The 12,447-nt window shown below is 45.3% G+C and overlaps 1 protein-coding gene across 4 annotated transcripts in view; it reads left to right on the plus strand.

Annotated features, from left to right (window-relative positions):
* The window catches only part of DAPK2 (death-associated protein kinase 2), a 142,686-nt gene that overhangs the window by 90,747 nt on the left and 39,492 nt on the right, over positions 1 to 12,447 (plus strand). For all 4 annotated transcript variants that reach the window (XM_010840209.1, XM_010840211.1, XM_010840212.1 and 1 more), the window contains exon 4: positions 1,851 to 1,989. In XM_010840209.1, the coding sequence (XP_010838511.1) occupies positions 1,851 to 1,989 (139 nt within the window). The remainder of the gene's footprint in view (positions 1 to 1,850; positions 1,990 to 12,447) is intronic.

A 12,447-nucleotide genomic window follows, 5' to 3' on the forward strand; every position in this document is an offset into this window, starting at 1 on the left:
TTTTTGGCCACACCTTGAAGCTTGTGGGAATGGAAACCATGCCCCCTGCATTGGGAGTGCAGAGTCTTAACCACTGGACTGCCAGTGAAGTCTTGCTGTGTTGCTATTTTAAATGTCTTATTTCTTTCCTTTGTTCTTTTATTAATCCACCTTCTCTTGAATGTCTTTCTCGCACACAGTGCTGTGAGAGCAAAAGGTAATGTAGCTGGGGAGAGAACCAGCCAGACACTGACAGCCCAGGGTGAGAGGGCACTCTTGCAGCTGGACGGGGATGTCAGAGGATAGCCCAGGGCTTGGGGTGGCTTTGAGTTTTCCTTTTCTCATCAGCAGTGATTTTATAGCAAGATGCTTAAGCTAAGGTTTAGTTTCAGTTTTTCAAGTTGTAATACTTCGTAGGTGTTGCTGTGTATTCCCTATATATCATGGCATGTCCACTTGTTCTGCTTTTCATGATGCTAAGATTGATGAATGGGTCAATATATGGATATTTTTAAAGAAAGGAGAAAAGATTTTGAGGCTCTTTAATTAGGATGGACTAGGTGACAGGACGTGAATGATTCCCAAAATGGACAGAAGCCATTCAGAAATCATTTGAGGTCTCATATGGTATAGTGGTTGAGAGTCATTCTGCTTGGGTTTGAATCTTGATTCTACCACTTACTGACTGTTTGACCTTGGACACGTGACTTAACCTCTCTGACCCTGTCTCTTCAACTGTGAGATAGCAAAATAATAATCCTTTAGCTCATAGGGTGTTGTGATGATTAAATGAGATAATGTGCAACAAGTATACATAATGCTCCAAGTATTCAATGACTATCAGTTACCATATTGATGTTGCTATTATTACAAAAATACAGGTTCTGAGGCCTTGCTGCTAGAGAATCTAATTTGGTAGGGTCAGTGATAGGACCTGAAAATGTGCATGTTAAACAAGTTTTCCAGGTGATCCTGAGTTTCCGGATCCCCTGGCCCTGATCCCTTCCTGAGATCTTTTCCTGGGGTGAGCATTGACTATGTCCCAGCTCCTGAGATGTGCGTGCCAGCTGGATACCTCAGCATCAGCGGCCAAACAAGCCCAGCAGGACTGCCAGATTTAGCAAATAAAAATCTCTCATTTTGTCTGGCAACCCTAAATCCCGAATTCAGGTAAAACTGTAAACTAGTCTTTACAGGGGAGATTCTTTTTGCTCTGTTGGTCTCTCTTCCTGCCACATCAACCATAACGTACTGCAAAGTAGAGTGTGAGGACAAAAGCAGTATTTTAGAGTTTTTAAAGATGAATATAAAGGATGGATCTTGATGGTTAAGGTAGGGACATGACTTTGAAAGGGTCATGCCTTCTATAAAGTCACAGAAAGGGGCTTTGGGAACAATCATGGTCAGTCTGCCCATTTTGCAGGTGAGGAAACTGAGGCCTGCCTAGAGGAGGCGGGGCAGGGAGTTGTCCAAAGCCAGTGGCAGGGGCGGACTGGACACTAAGTCTCCATTTTCTGCCCCAGCATGTGTTCCTCTTTGTCATCCCACATAGCGCTTGTTTCTGTCCTCGGTCACCTCCGTTGTGTGGTGGGAAGGGAGCACCCAGGGTAACCAGGGACCTGAGCCTAGAGTGTTAGCAGAGGCCCTTTTGCTGTCACCTGAGGGTTCCGTCTCTTGTGATCCAAAGGGAGGAACACAGCAAGTAGAAGTAGCAGCACAGTCAGTCCCTGTGCTGGCTGGACTGAGGCCGAGAGGTGGGTGAGGGGGGTTCTGCCCCGCAGGTTTCCTGGGGGCAGGGGCAGGGGCGTGGGCTTGGGCTTCTGGCACATGGGGCTGACTGGGCCTGGGCCCTCCCTACCGGTGTCTTGCAGAGTGTCCGGAGGAGAGCTGTTCGACTTCCTGGCCCAGAAGGAATCCCTGAGTGAGGAGGAGGCCACCAGCTTCATTAAGCAGATCCTGGAAGGGGTGAACTACCTTCATGCCAAGAAAATCGCTCACTTTGATCTCAAGGTCAGTGATGGGGGGAAGGGAAAAGAGTTAGTTCAGGAAGAATGGACCCAGTCTCTCCAAATGTCATTGCCAGGAGGGGTCAGCACTCACTTGACCTTCCTCCCTCATCTTACAGTTGAAGACTCTGAGCTCCTGGAAAAGAAATGATGGCCCAGGAGCATCCCTATCCTGAGTTTCATTCCACAGATCAGGTTTTATTCATGTAGGGGCTGATGGCAAGAAGCTTCTGAATCAGACTACAGATACCTTATCTCTTTCAGGGAGCATTTGGGGTGTAATTTTAAAATAAGTGAGCCAAGGACAGGAAATGTGAAACCAAACCCATTTCACAAGACTGAACTTTTCAGTAACCAAGAGCTCACTCCCGAGCCAGCAGAGCTAGACGCATTCAGATGAGTACTGCTGAGGTTGCCTGGCGCCCTGGGCCCAGCACAGCGACCAGCATCCCTTGACCAGAGGTTGGAAATCTTAGAGCCCAGTGACCACTGGCTGCGTTCCCCCACCCCACCCCTTCCTGTAGCCATGAAACTGCTCCCAGGGGCCACTGATCATTTGTGGTCACTGGCATGCAGGGTCAAAAAAGTTCACTGTGACCACATAGAACTTCACAAAGCAAGAGCGTGGTCAGAGTCAAAGGACTGGTTCCCATAGTAGCTGAGCTCAGTTTCATAGACTGTTGAGCCTTTACAGACAGGTGAAGCATAAAGATTCTCCAACCCGTGATCAGGGGGACCCACTTACTGGGGAGGAGACCCACTCATTTTGCTATGCAGAAATACCTGTGGTGTTTCAACCATTGCGCTGAGTACCTGGGTGTTGCTACAGGTACAAAATCAACTCAGGACTTCTCTGAGCTTAGTTCCTCTTTTCCAGGAACTTGTGCAGGAACCAGAAAAACGAGATCAATAACTCTAAGTGCTGTGATAGAGGGAAGTACATGGAGAATGGTCGTCTAAATAAGAAAGAATCTAAGTCAGACTCTGGTGTCTAAGAGGACTTCTTGGAAGCGGTGGTATTTGAGTTGAATTTTGAAGGATTATCAGGCATTATCAGAGGGAAGGGCCTTCTAAGGAAGAGAGGTCAGCAGGTACATGGTCCTGAAATAGCATTTAGGCAAAGGTTGAATGTGCTGAATGGAGAACCTAGGGGACAGCAGGAGGCAGACTCAGGGAATGGGAACTAAGCCAAGGAATTTGAACTTTAAGAGATATGGGACCAGGTGAGCAGGGAGGTGAAGAGAGCAGATGTATATTTCAGAAAGATCCCTCTGAATGGGAGCACGGATAGAATGGGGACAGTAATCTGGGTGAGATGTGGCAAGTGCCAAATTGATTTGAGGAGGGATGGATTCAAGATCTTTTAAGGTTGCTCTGAAGATTGATTAGGTACCCAATTAGATGTGGGAGATGAGGGGGAGGGCAGAGTCCAGGATGACACCCAAGCGCTGGCTGAGGGTCCGGCCCAGAGAGGGTTTGGCATGCCTGGGGTCTCAGCAGCTGCACCAGGGCATGGGCTCACATCCCACACGTGGATTCCAGCCCAGTTGTTACTCTGCCCTGTGGGGTGACCTGCTGTGAGCCTCCCGTCCTTAGTCTAATTGTCACGGTATTTTGAATTTCTCCAACAGAAGACATCTTGCAGAGTCTCACTTGGGTGTCACAGAGTACAAGTCAGGGTCATCAAGGAGTGTGTGGCTTGGGTTGGCCTTTGGACCTCAGGATGATAATACACCAAGCAGGAAATGGGCTACCTGGATTCACCTGTGACTTCTTCCTATCCATAATGCTGTGGATAGTTGACTTATTTTCTGTGTTTTTTCTGGCTCCAGGAGGTCCAGATGGTGTCCTTTAACACAAATGATAATACTTAGCTGTCAGAGTTGTAGAAATGAGACAGAAGCAGGATTAAGTGCTGGATACTAGAGAGGTGCTCTGTAATAGTAGCTGGCATTGCTACTTCCCTTCCCACAACAGAGGAACAGAAAACACAGCTCTTGTTTTGGGCCCTGCTAGAGTAGGAAATCCCATGGACCAAGGAGCCTGGTGGGCTACAGTCCATGGGGTCGTTAAGAGTCAGACATGACTGAAGCGACTTAGCAGCAGCAGCAGCAGCAGCAGGAAAACAAAGCCTGCTAGTGCAGTTCGAAGTTGCCCAGCAGAGAGCTGAGCTTATTGTTAGGTGGGATTGCTGGTGGGGTATCTTGTCTGGCTCCTGGGCTCAACCTGGACGTTTTCCACAACCTGGAGACAGTCTGGGTTTCTCCTGGGTGCATGTAGGGTGAGGATGCTGGTAACCCCCTCCCTGCCTCATATCCTTAGCATTATGTGGACTCTGAGCCTTCTGACTCCCCACCCATGGGTCCCTTGGCCCAAGCCCAGCTGGGCAACTTCAGAAGTGATGAATAGCTGGAACTCAGTGTGATTACCTCATGAGTGGCTAGACACTTCCTGGAGCCAGAATGTGAGTACGTGTTGGCTGGAACTTCCTGCCTGCTAGAGGGGCTCATGCAGAAGTTCCAGCTGGTGGCTTAGAGGGGACTTCGTGATTCCGTGTTATTTCTCACCATATACAATTCATTTTATATGAACACATTTCTCTTGCTGATTTTCCTTCTCCATGAGGGCTCTCAGCCTTCCTCTCCTCTTGTATTCTGTTACTTCTTGCCAAGTGAGTCAGGCTAGCTTAGCCATCCCATGAATTCGGTCACTGTGTTATCTTCACGCCCCTGCTCATGAGCTGTTCTCCACGTTCACCTTCCAGCTGGAAGGAGCAGGTGATGGATGAGGGTCAGCTCTCTGGCCGGCCTTTGGAATAGGAATGACCTCTCCTCCCATGTCAGCCATTGTGCTAGTGCCAGGGATGGTGAGACTCTATTCCTGCTTATGATATACTCCCAGCCTTGTGGCAGAGAGCAGATGAATAGAAAGATTGATGTACAGTAAACAGTCTTGGTGAAAACAGATCATGGCATATAATTGCCTGGAAATCTGTGATGGATCCTTGTCACCCATAGGACAAATGAACCCATTCTCAGCATGGCATTCAGGCCTGTCTTGTACTGCCTGAGCCCCAGTTCTGGCCTCATCCCTCTTTCCCCATTCCAAAGCAAGAGCCCCAGGCACCAAGATGACAGATAAATGTCCTGTTTCCCCCTCCTCCACTCTGTTTGTGCTGTTCACATCCAGGAAGCTACTAGTCTTCCTTTCCTGTGCCCGCAGACTTCCTGCTTGTCCTCCAGGCCCAAAAGAAACGCCATTTCCTCTGGGAAGCCTTTCCCATGCCTTGCCACCTCCCAGAGCGTAATGAAGAGCTAACCTGCTTCCTTGCTTCTTTTTCCCCTTGTACAGGATGCTTCCGCTGGGAGCATTTATCCCCATGCATGACTTTCTGCTCTTGTCTCTAGTGCAGTGCCTGACACATGAGTTACTCAGTGTTGGATGAATGAGTGAATGAAGGAATGAATGCTTTAGTAAGACAGGAGCATGCATGGATAGCACCTGGAAAAGGCAGAAGAGGTTGTGGGCAGTTTTCAATTCCATGATGTGACATTTATTGAGGGACTGTTTATTATTCATTAAGGGCAGGGTGACAAACATCAATAAGATATGGCAACTGCCTTACAAGAACCCACCCTCTATGGGGAGATGGCCACAGTGAGACTGGTGGCGAGGCCATCTGAAAAAAAAGCTAACCACGACTCTCACCAAGAGACACTCACTTCCAAGGGGTAAGCTCTCTGCCTACGCAGAATGAACACCACCTTGACGTGTGTTATGAATCCACCGTGGACAGGCCTGCGGGCCTGAGTAGGTAGAGGGGTGCAGGTGGATGATGTTGCCCTGGATGTGGCACTGGGCTGACTGCCCCTTGTCCTGGGTAGCACCCAAGGTGCCATCTGGAGGATGGATACCAGAAAATGTGGCTCAACACCACCCAGGAACCTCACCCTGATACGTGACCCCATACCAATAAAGGCCTTGCAGAGGGTGTTTCTATGCGGTTTTCTGTGTATTTTGGATTTGGGAGTTTCCTCTCTGAGTATGGGTGTGTCTTTCCCATACTTCCCCATAGCCAACCTCAGAATTCAGAAATGGAAGGTGGTTCTCAGATCTGATGGGTACTTTAAGCAAGAAGAACACACCATGAGAACTGAATGAAATTGTATGCGAACCAGGAACCCAGAACTCAGAAGGGACTTTTTGATTTGCATAAACAGTGTTAGGAGGAGTGAATTCCTGAGCAAGATACTCCAACAATCTAAATTCCTCTATGCCCTGATCATCCTTTGAACTGTTTTTATGTTCATGATGTGTTGGTTCTGTTCATCAAGCTTTCATAACAATGATCCTATGTGTGTGTACGTGTGAAGTTACTTTGGTCACATCCGACTCTTTGCAACCCTATGGACTATAGCCCACCAGGCTCCTCTGTCCATGGGGTTCTCCAGGCAGGAATACTGGAGTGGGTGCCATTTCCTTCTCCAGGGGCTCCTCCCAACTCAGGGACTGAACCCATGTCTCTTAAGTCTCCTACACTGGCAGGAGGGTTCTTTATTACTAGTGCCACCTGGGAAGCTAGTGATATTAGCTTGCTGCTGCTGCTGCTAAGTCGCTTCAGTCGTGTCCAACTTTGTGCGACCCCATAGACGGCAGCCCACTAGGCTCCCCCGTCCCTGAGATTCTCCAGGCAAGAACACTGGAGTGGGTTGCCATTTCCTTCTCCAGTGATACTAGCTTAATAGAACTTATTTATTAGAATTTCACCAATGTGCTTTTATTTTTATTTATTTATTTTGGCCATGTTGTTTGGCTTGTGGGATCTTAGTTCCCTGACCAGAGATTGAACCTGGGCCCCTATAGTGAAAGCTGCAAGTCCTAACCGCTGGACCACCAGGGAATTTCCACTAATAATGCTTTAAATGTACATGGTACTTTCTAGAATACAGCATTCTTACTCATCTCTCCTTTCATTTGATTCTCATGGCTACCCACTGAGGTACAAGGTATTTTTACTTTTTATACATAAAGCACTTGAGATTTAAAGAGGTTAAATTACTTGTCCAAGACCACACAGGTATTAAATGACAGGTCTAGTACTTGAACTTCTGGAGAAGAGAATGGCAACCCACTCCAGTATTCTTGCCTGGAGGATTCCATGGACAGAGGAACCTGGCAGGCTCTATGGGGTCGCAGAGTCGGGGACATGACTGAGTGATTAACACACAGTACTTGAACTTAGCCAGTGAGGAGACACTAAGCAAAGCTGAGTGTCACCAGCTTTTGTTTCACCAGATTCTAACGGCAAATTTTGTACTTGCTTGCATCCTGCCTTTTACACATAGTTAATCCAAAGGTCTGTGCTGTGCCATAAGTTTATCCTTTGCACAGCTAATTTTTCTTCTGTTTACATTGTTTTTTCTTTCTAATAGATTATTCCTCATACTTAAAAAATCAGTCTGTGCTCTATTAACTACTATAAAATGTGCATGCATTTGAAAGTAGATCTTACAAGAGTAAGATGATTTCCATACTAAAACCCTGGAGCATAATACAGAGGTGAGACTTGGCAGTTTTTAAACCGTTTTTATGTATTTATTTTGACTGCGCTGGGCCTCTGTTGCTGCGCATGGGCTTTCTCTAGCTGCAGCGAGCAGGCTCTGCTCTCTGGTTGTGGTGTGGGAGCTGCTTCTCGTTGCAGTGGCTTCTCTTGTGGAGCACAGGCTCTAGGCATGTGGACTTCGGTGGCTGCAACTTGTGGGCTCATCAGTTGTGGCGCATAGGCTTAGTTGCTCTGCAGCCTGTGGGATCTTGCCAGACCAGGGATCGAATCTGTGTCCCCCGCATTGGCAGGCAGATGTTCAACCACTGGGCCACCAGGGAAGTTCAAGACTTGACAGTTTAGACTGTGAAGATAGGTTAGGGTGAGATTGAAAAGGTTTAGGGCAGACCAAGAAGTCTGTATAGGCAGTCACAGCCATGGAAGACTTTCCTGTCAATTTTTTTTTTTTTTTTAATGAAAACCTTTCAAAGCATTTGAAGGAACTGGAAGAATACAACTGGCACCATTATGCCTTTCTCCTCCCTTCAGCATTTGGCCACATTTGCTTTACCTTTCTTTAAAACAGAAAAATATATTTTTATATTTGTATTTATATAAAAGCATAATTGGGCTTTCCTGGTGGCTGAGTGGGTAAAGAATCCACCTGCAATGTGGGAGACCTGAGTTCTATTCCTGTATTGGGGATCCCCTGGCAGAGGGCATGGAAACCCACTCCAGAGAATCCCTATGGACAGAGGAGACTGGAGGACTGCAGTCCATGGGGTCATAAAGAGTCGGACATGACTGAAAGACTAAGCACAGTGCAAAAGCATTATATATACATATATGTATGTCTAAAATATCTTTAATAAAAATTTAAAAATAAGTATTAAAATATTTGTAATTTTAAAAATTATGGTATAATTTGAAAGAAAATTCTAGCTATTGACCCTTTACTCTAAATACTTCAATAAGAATCTCTCAAGATTAAATTCAGTCTCCTACTAACCCATAATGCTGTTGTCACATTTAAAAAAATTAACAGTAATTTGTGGAAGATCTTTAATTGGTAGAGAAACATTATTCTATTTCTGATTTAGAAAGAAAATTCTTCTGACAGAGGAGAGAGAATAAATAGGAGAGAGTTAGCCAGTTGGAGATTATGATAAGAATGTGGGAAAGAGATGAATCAAAGGTACTCCGTAAGCATCTTTTAAATGAAATTGATGGTTGTTTACGCTCTTATAAAAAGTAATAAGTCATAGAAAATACAGAAACATACAAAGAAGTTACCTACAGACTCCCTACTCCAAAATAATCACTATTAACTTTTGGTGAATCTTCTCCAGCTTTTTATGAACAGTGTGTGTGTGTACGTGGGTGAGAACTGTACAACCTTTACAATTTTCTCTCCTGCTTTTTTCACTCTATATTCAACTCAAGCAGCACACATTTGCTCTGTAATGATTTACTTTCCTATTGAGGCTTCTAAGTCTCTCCTGATTTCCTTAACCTTTGGGTGTGTTCTGAGGGCAGACCTTGTTTCCTGGTCCTCATACCCAAAGCTTAGTTTGTGCCCCAGCCTCAGCGTGCCCCCATGAGCTCTTCATCTCATGAAGCCCCAGGTATCAGCCTGGGAGCCTGGGCCCTTAGGAATGCATGTTGGCTGCTTCATCAACTACTATGAGGCCATCCTAGAGTGATCTGAGCAGAAGTGAAGTGAGGACACTGAGCTCCTAAATGATTGAGGAAGGAAACAAATGTGGCAAAAATTCAACTATGGAGAGCCATTATTGAAAGAGTTGAAATTTGGTGGTAAATGGGGAGCATTAAACCAACCAACTGCTTCTTATAAGATACAGCAAGAGGCTACCTGGGAAGCCTAAAGAGAAGGGGATTGTGGGTAGCGGCTGCATTTGAGTCTCAGCTCTGCTAGGGGATATTGGGCAGGTCATGGACTGACCTTTCCTGGCCATGAAAGTGGAGATAATATTGCCCTTCACTTCCTCACCCCGGAGAGGAGTGAAGGACCAGGGAGAGGTCAGTATTTCTGAAAGGGTCCTGCAAACTCCAAGACTCGTTACAAGTGCTGGCTGTGAATTTTAACTAGCCTCCCTATGAGGCCACATTTCTCCCTATTCCTCTCTTTCCTCCAGAGGGATTCATAAAAGGATGTGGGCCTAGAGACACCCAAAAGGGGAATGAATAGGTGGTGTGTTCCAGCCAGGAGGCTGGGCAGATTCCCAGGGCGGGCAGGACACTGGATGTGAAGTTGATCTGACTTGCAGTAAATACCATGATCCCTGTTTTACAGATGAGGACACTAAGAGAAAAATGCAGTGCCTTCCTCCTCTTTTGTCCTTATTACCTTTGCCACTGTTAGGTGCTCAGAGACCCCTGCCACTGCTGGCTGCCCATAGCCCTCCACTCTGGACCCCTGCCCAGGCCTGACCTGCACTGAAGTATCATGTGTTCAAATAGTACCTTTTAGGTTCCATTCACATCTCTACCATCAGCCCTCCTCTGAGCTGATCTCCCTAGGAGTGAAAGAATCTGATTCTGGAAGTGGTGAAGGGTGGTGCAGACAGCAGGTATCTTGGCACTAAAATACCTGAGTGAGAACCTAGCAGCACCACTTATTAGTCACGTGGCCTCGAATCAGTTACTTAACTTCTCTGACCCTCGGTTTCCTCACCTGGGGAACACACACAGTAATTTAGTCTATTCAGATTCTGTGCAGTGGTTTTCTGGTAATAGCTGGATTCCAGTAAACAAATATATGTACACACACACACTAGATTACTATAAATTCTACTGATATAAAGGTTTATAATATAATTTACGAGTATAAAATATATAACATTTTATTTTGTTAACTTCACAAAATAAATTGATTCTCATAGAACACTTTTCATTAGTTGTATCTGTAGCCAACCTATGGATGCAGTAGGCAGATGAGTGTAGTTTTCAACAGGATTGTTGGTTGGTATTTTTGTTTATGTTAATAGGTAAAGTGAAAGTGAAGCAATGAATATTGCTTGTGCATTGGAACTTCACAACTTCAATGATGTGAGTGGCTTCTTTGCTGAATTGGATAATAATTTCTGAATATTGAACAATATTTCCTCAGTTTTCTCTGGTAGCACAAAATAATAGCTATAGACACAGGACACACAAGTTTAATCTCTGTTATTAAGTGATCTTTAGCACTTCCTAAGTCTAAAATCAAGAATTCAGGTCCTGATTTGTAGTGTCTGCCAATTTCTGTGGTGTAAATACACCTGCTGTGGCCAATTTCAAGGTACCAATATTGCTGACACTGACTAGAGCTGGAGAGAGGGGTGCAGTAACATATCATGACGTAGTAACATACCATAATCTATATTCAGAGATAAAAGGCATTAAATAACTTCAAGAACATAAAAGATAATAAAATATAGTAGAAATTAAAAGCAATAAGTTTTAAGTTTTGTAAATATAATTTAATTAAACATATTTCCATAATTTAATTTTTAATATTAAAATAATATTCTTACATGGCTCAGTTTAATACCTGGTTCACAAAATTCCTGCAAATTTAACAGGAGTCTCTCATAAGTCAGTAGGCACCAGCTTTAGCCCACCCCAAGCTCTCTGAGACCCTGGAGGTGAAAGCATTTTGTAAACAGGACAGTGCTAGGTGCAGGCTGATTGTTTGGTAACAGCAGTGGTGTATAGTGGCAGCCAGCATTTATTAAGGGCTGTAGTAAACACGCAGGCTCACCTCTGAGAGCTCTGCTTGTGTTTATTTACTCCTTTAATCCACATGACAGACCCTATGAGGAAGGTTCCATGGTCATGGCCATTGTATAGAAAAGGGAGGTTGCTCAAGGGCTCTTAGGGCTTTCTTGTGCCTCCTGAGAACCCACTCAGATCAGATCAGATCATATCAGTCGCTCAATCGTGTCCGACTCCTTGCGACCCCATGAATCACAGCACGCCAGGCCTCCCTGTCCATCACCAACTCCCAGAGTTCACTGAGACTCATGTCCATCGAGTCAGTGATGCCATCCAGCCATCTCATCCTCTGTCGTCCCCTTCTCCTCTTGCCCCCAATCCCTCCCAGCATCAGGGTCTTTTCCAGTGAGTCAACTCTTTGCATGAGGTGGCCAAAGTACTGGAGTTTCAGCTTTAGCATCATTCCTTCCAAAGAAATCCCAGGGCTGATCTCCTTCAGAATGGACTGGTTGGATCTCCTTGCAGTCCAAGGGACTCTCAAGAGTCTTCTCCAACACCACAGTTTAAAAGCATCGATTCTTCAGCGCTCAGCCATCTTCACAGTCCAACTCTCACATCCATACATGTCCACAGGAAAAACCATAGCCTTGACTAGACGAACCTTTGTTGGCAAGGTAATATCTCTGCTTTTGAATATGCTATCTAGGTTGGTCATAACTTTCCTTCCAAGGACTAAGTGTCTTTTTTTCATGGCTGCAGTCACCATCTGCAGTGATTTTGGAGCCCAGAAAAATAAAGTCTGACATTGTTTCCACTGTTTCCCCATCTATTTCCCATGAAGTGATGGGACCGATGCCATCATCTTCGTTTTCTGAATGTTGAGCTTTAAGCCAACTTTTTCACTCCCCACTTTCACTTTCATCAAGAGGCTTTTGAGTTCCTCTTCACTTTCTGCCATAAGGGTGATGTCATCTGCATACCTGAGGTTATTGATATTTCACCTGGCAATCTTGATTCTAGCTTGTGTTTCTACCAGTCCAGCGTTTCTCATGATGTACTCTGCATATAAGTTAAATAAACAGGGTGACAATATACAGCCTTGACGTACTCCTTTTCCTATTTGGAACCAGTCTGTTGTTCCATGTCCAGTTCTAACTGTTGCTTCCTGACCTGCATACAAATTTCTCAAGAGGCAGGTCAGGT

Source organism: Bison bison, unplaced genomic scaffold (genome assembly GCF_000754665.1).
Source record: "Bison bison bison isolate TAMUID 2011002044 unplaced genomic scaffold, Bison_UMD1.0 scf7180017864142, whole genome shotgun sequence".
In the NCBI taxonomy this organism is placed as follows: Eukaryota; Metazoa; Chordata; class Mammalia; order Artiodactyla; family Bovidae; genus Bison; species Bison bison.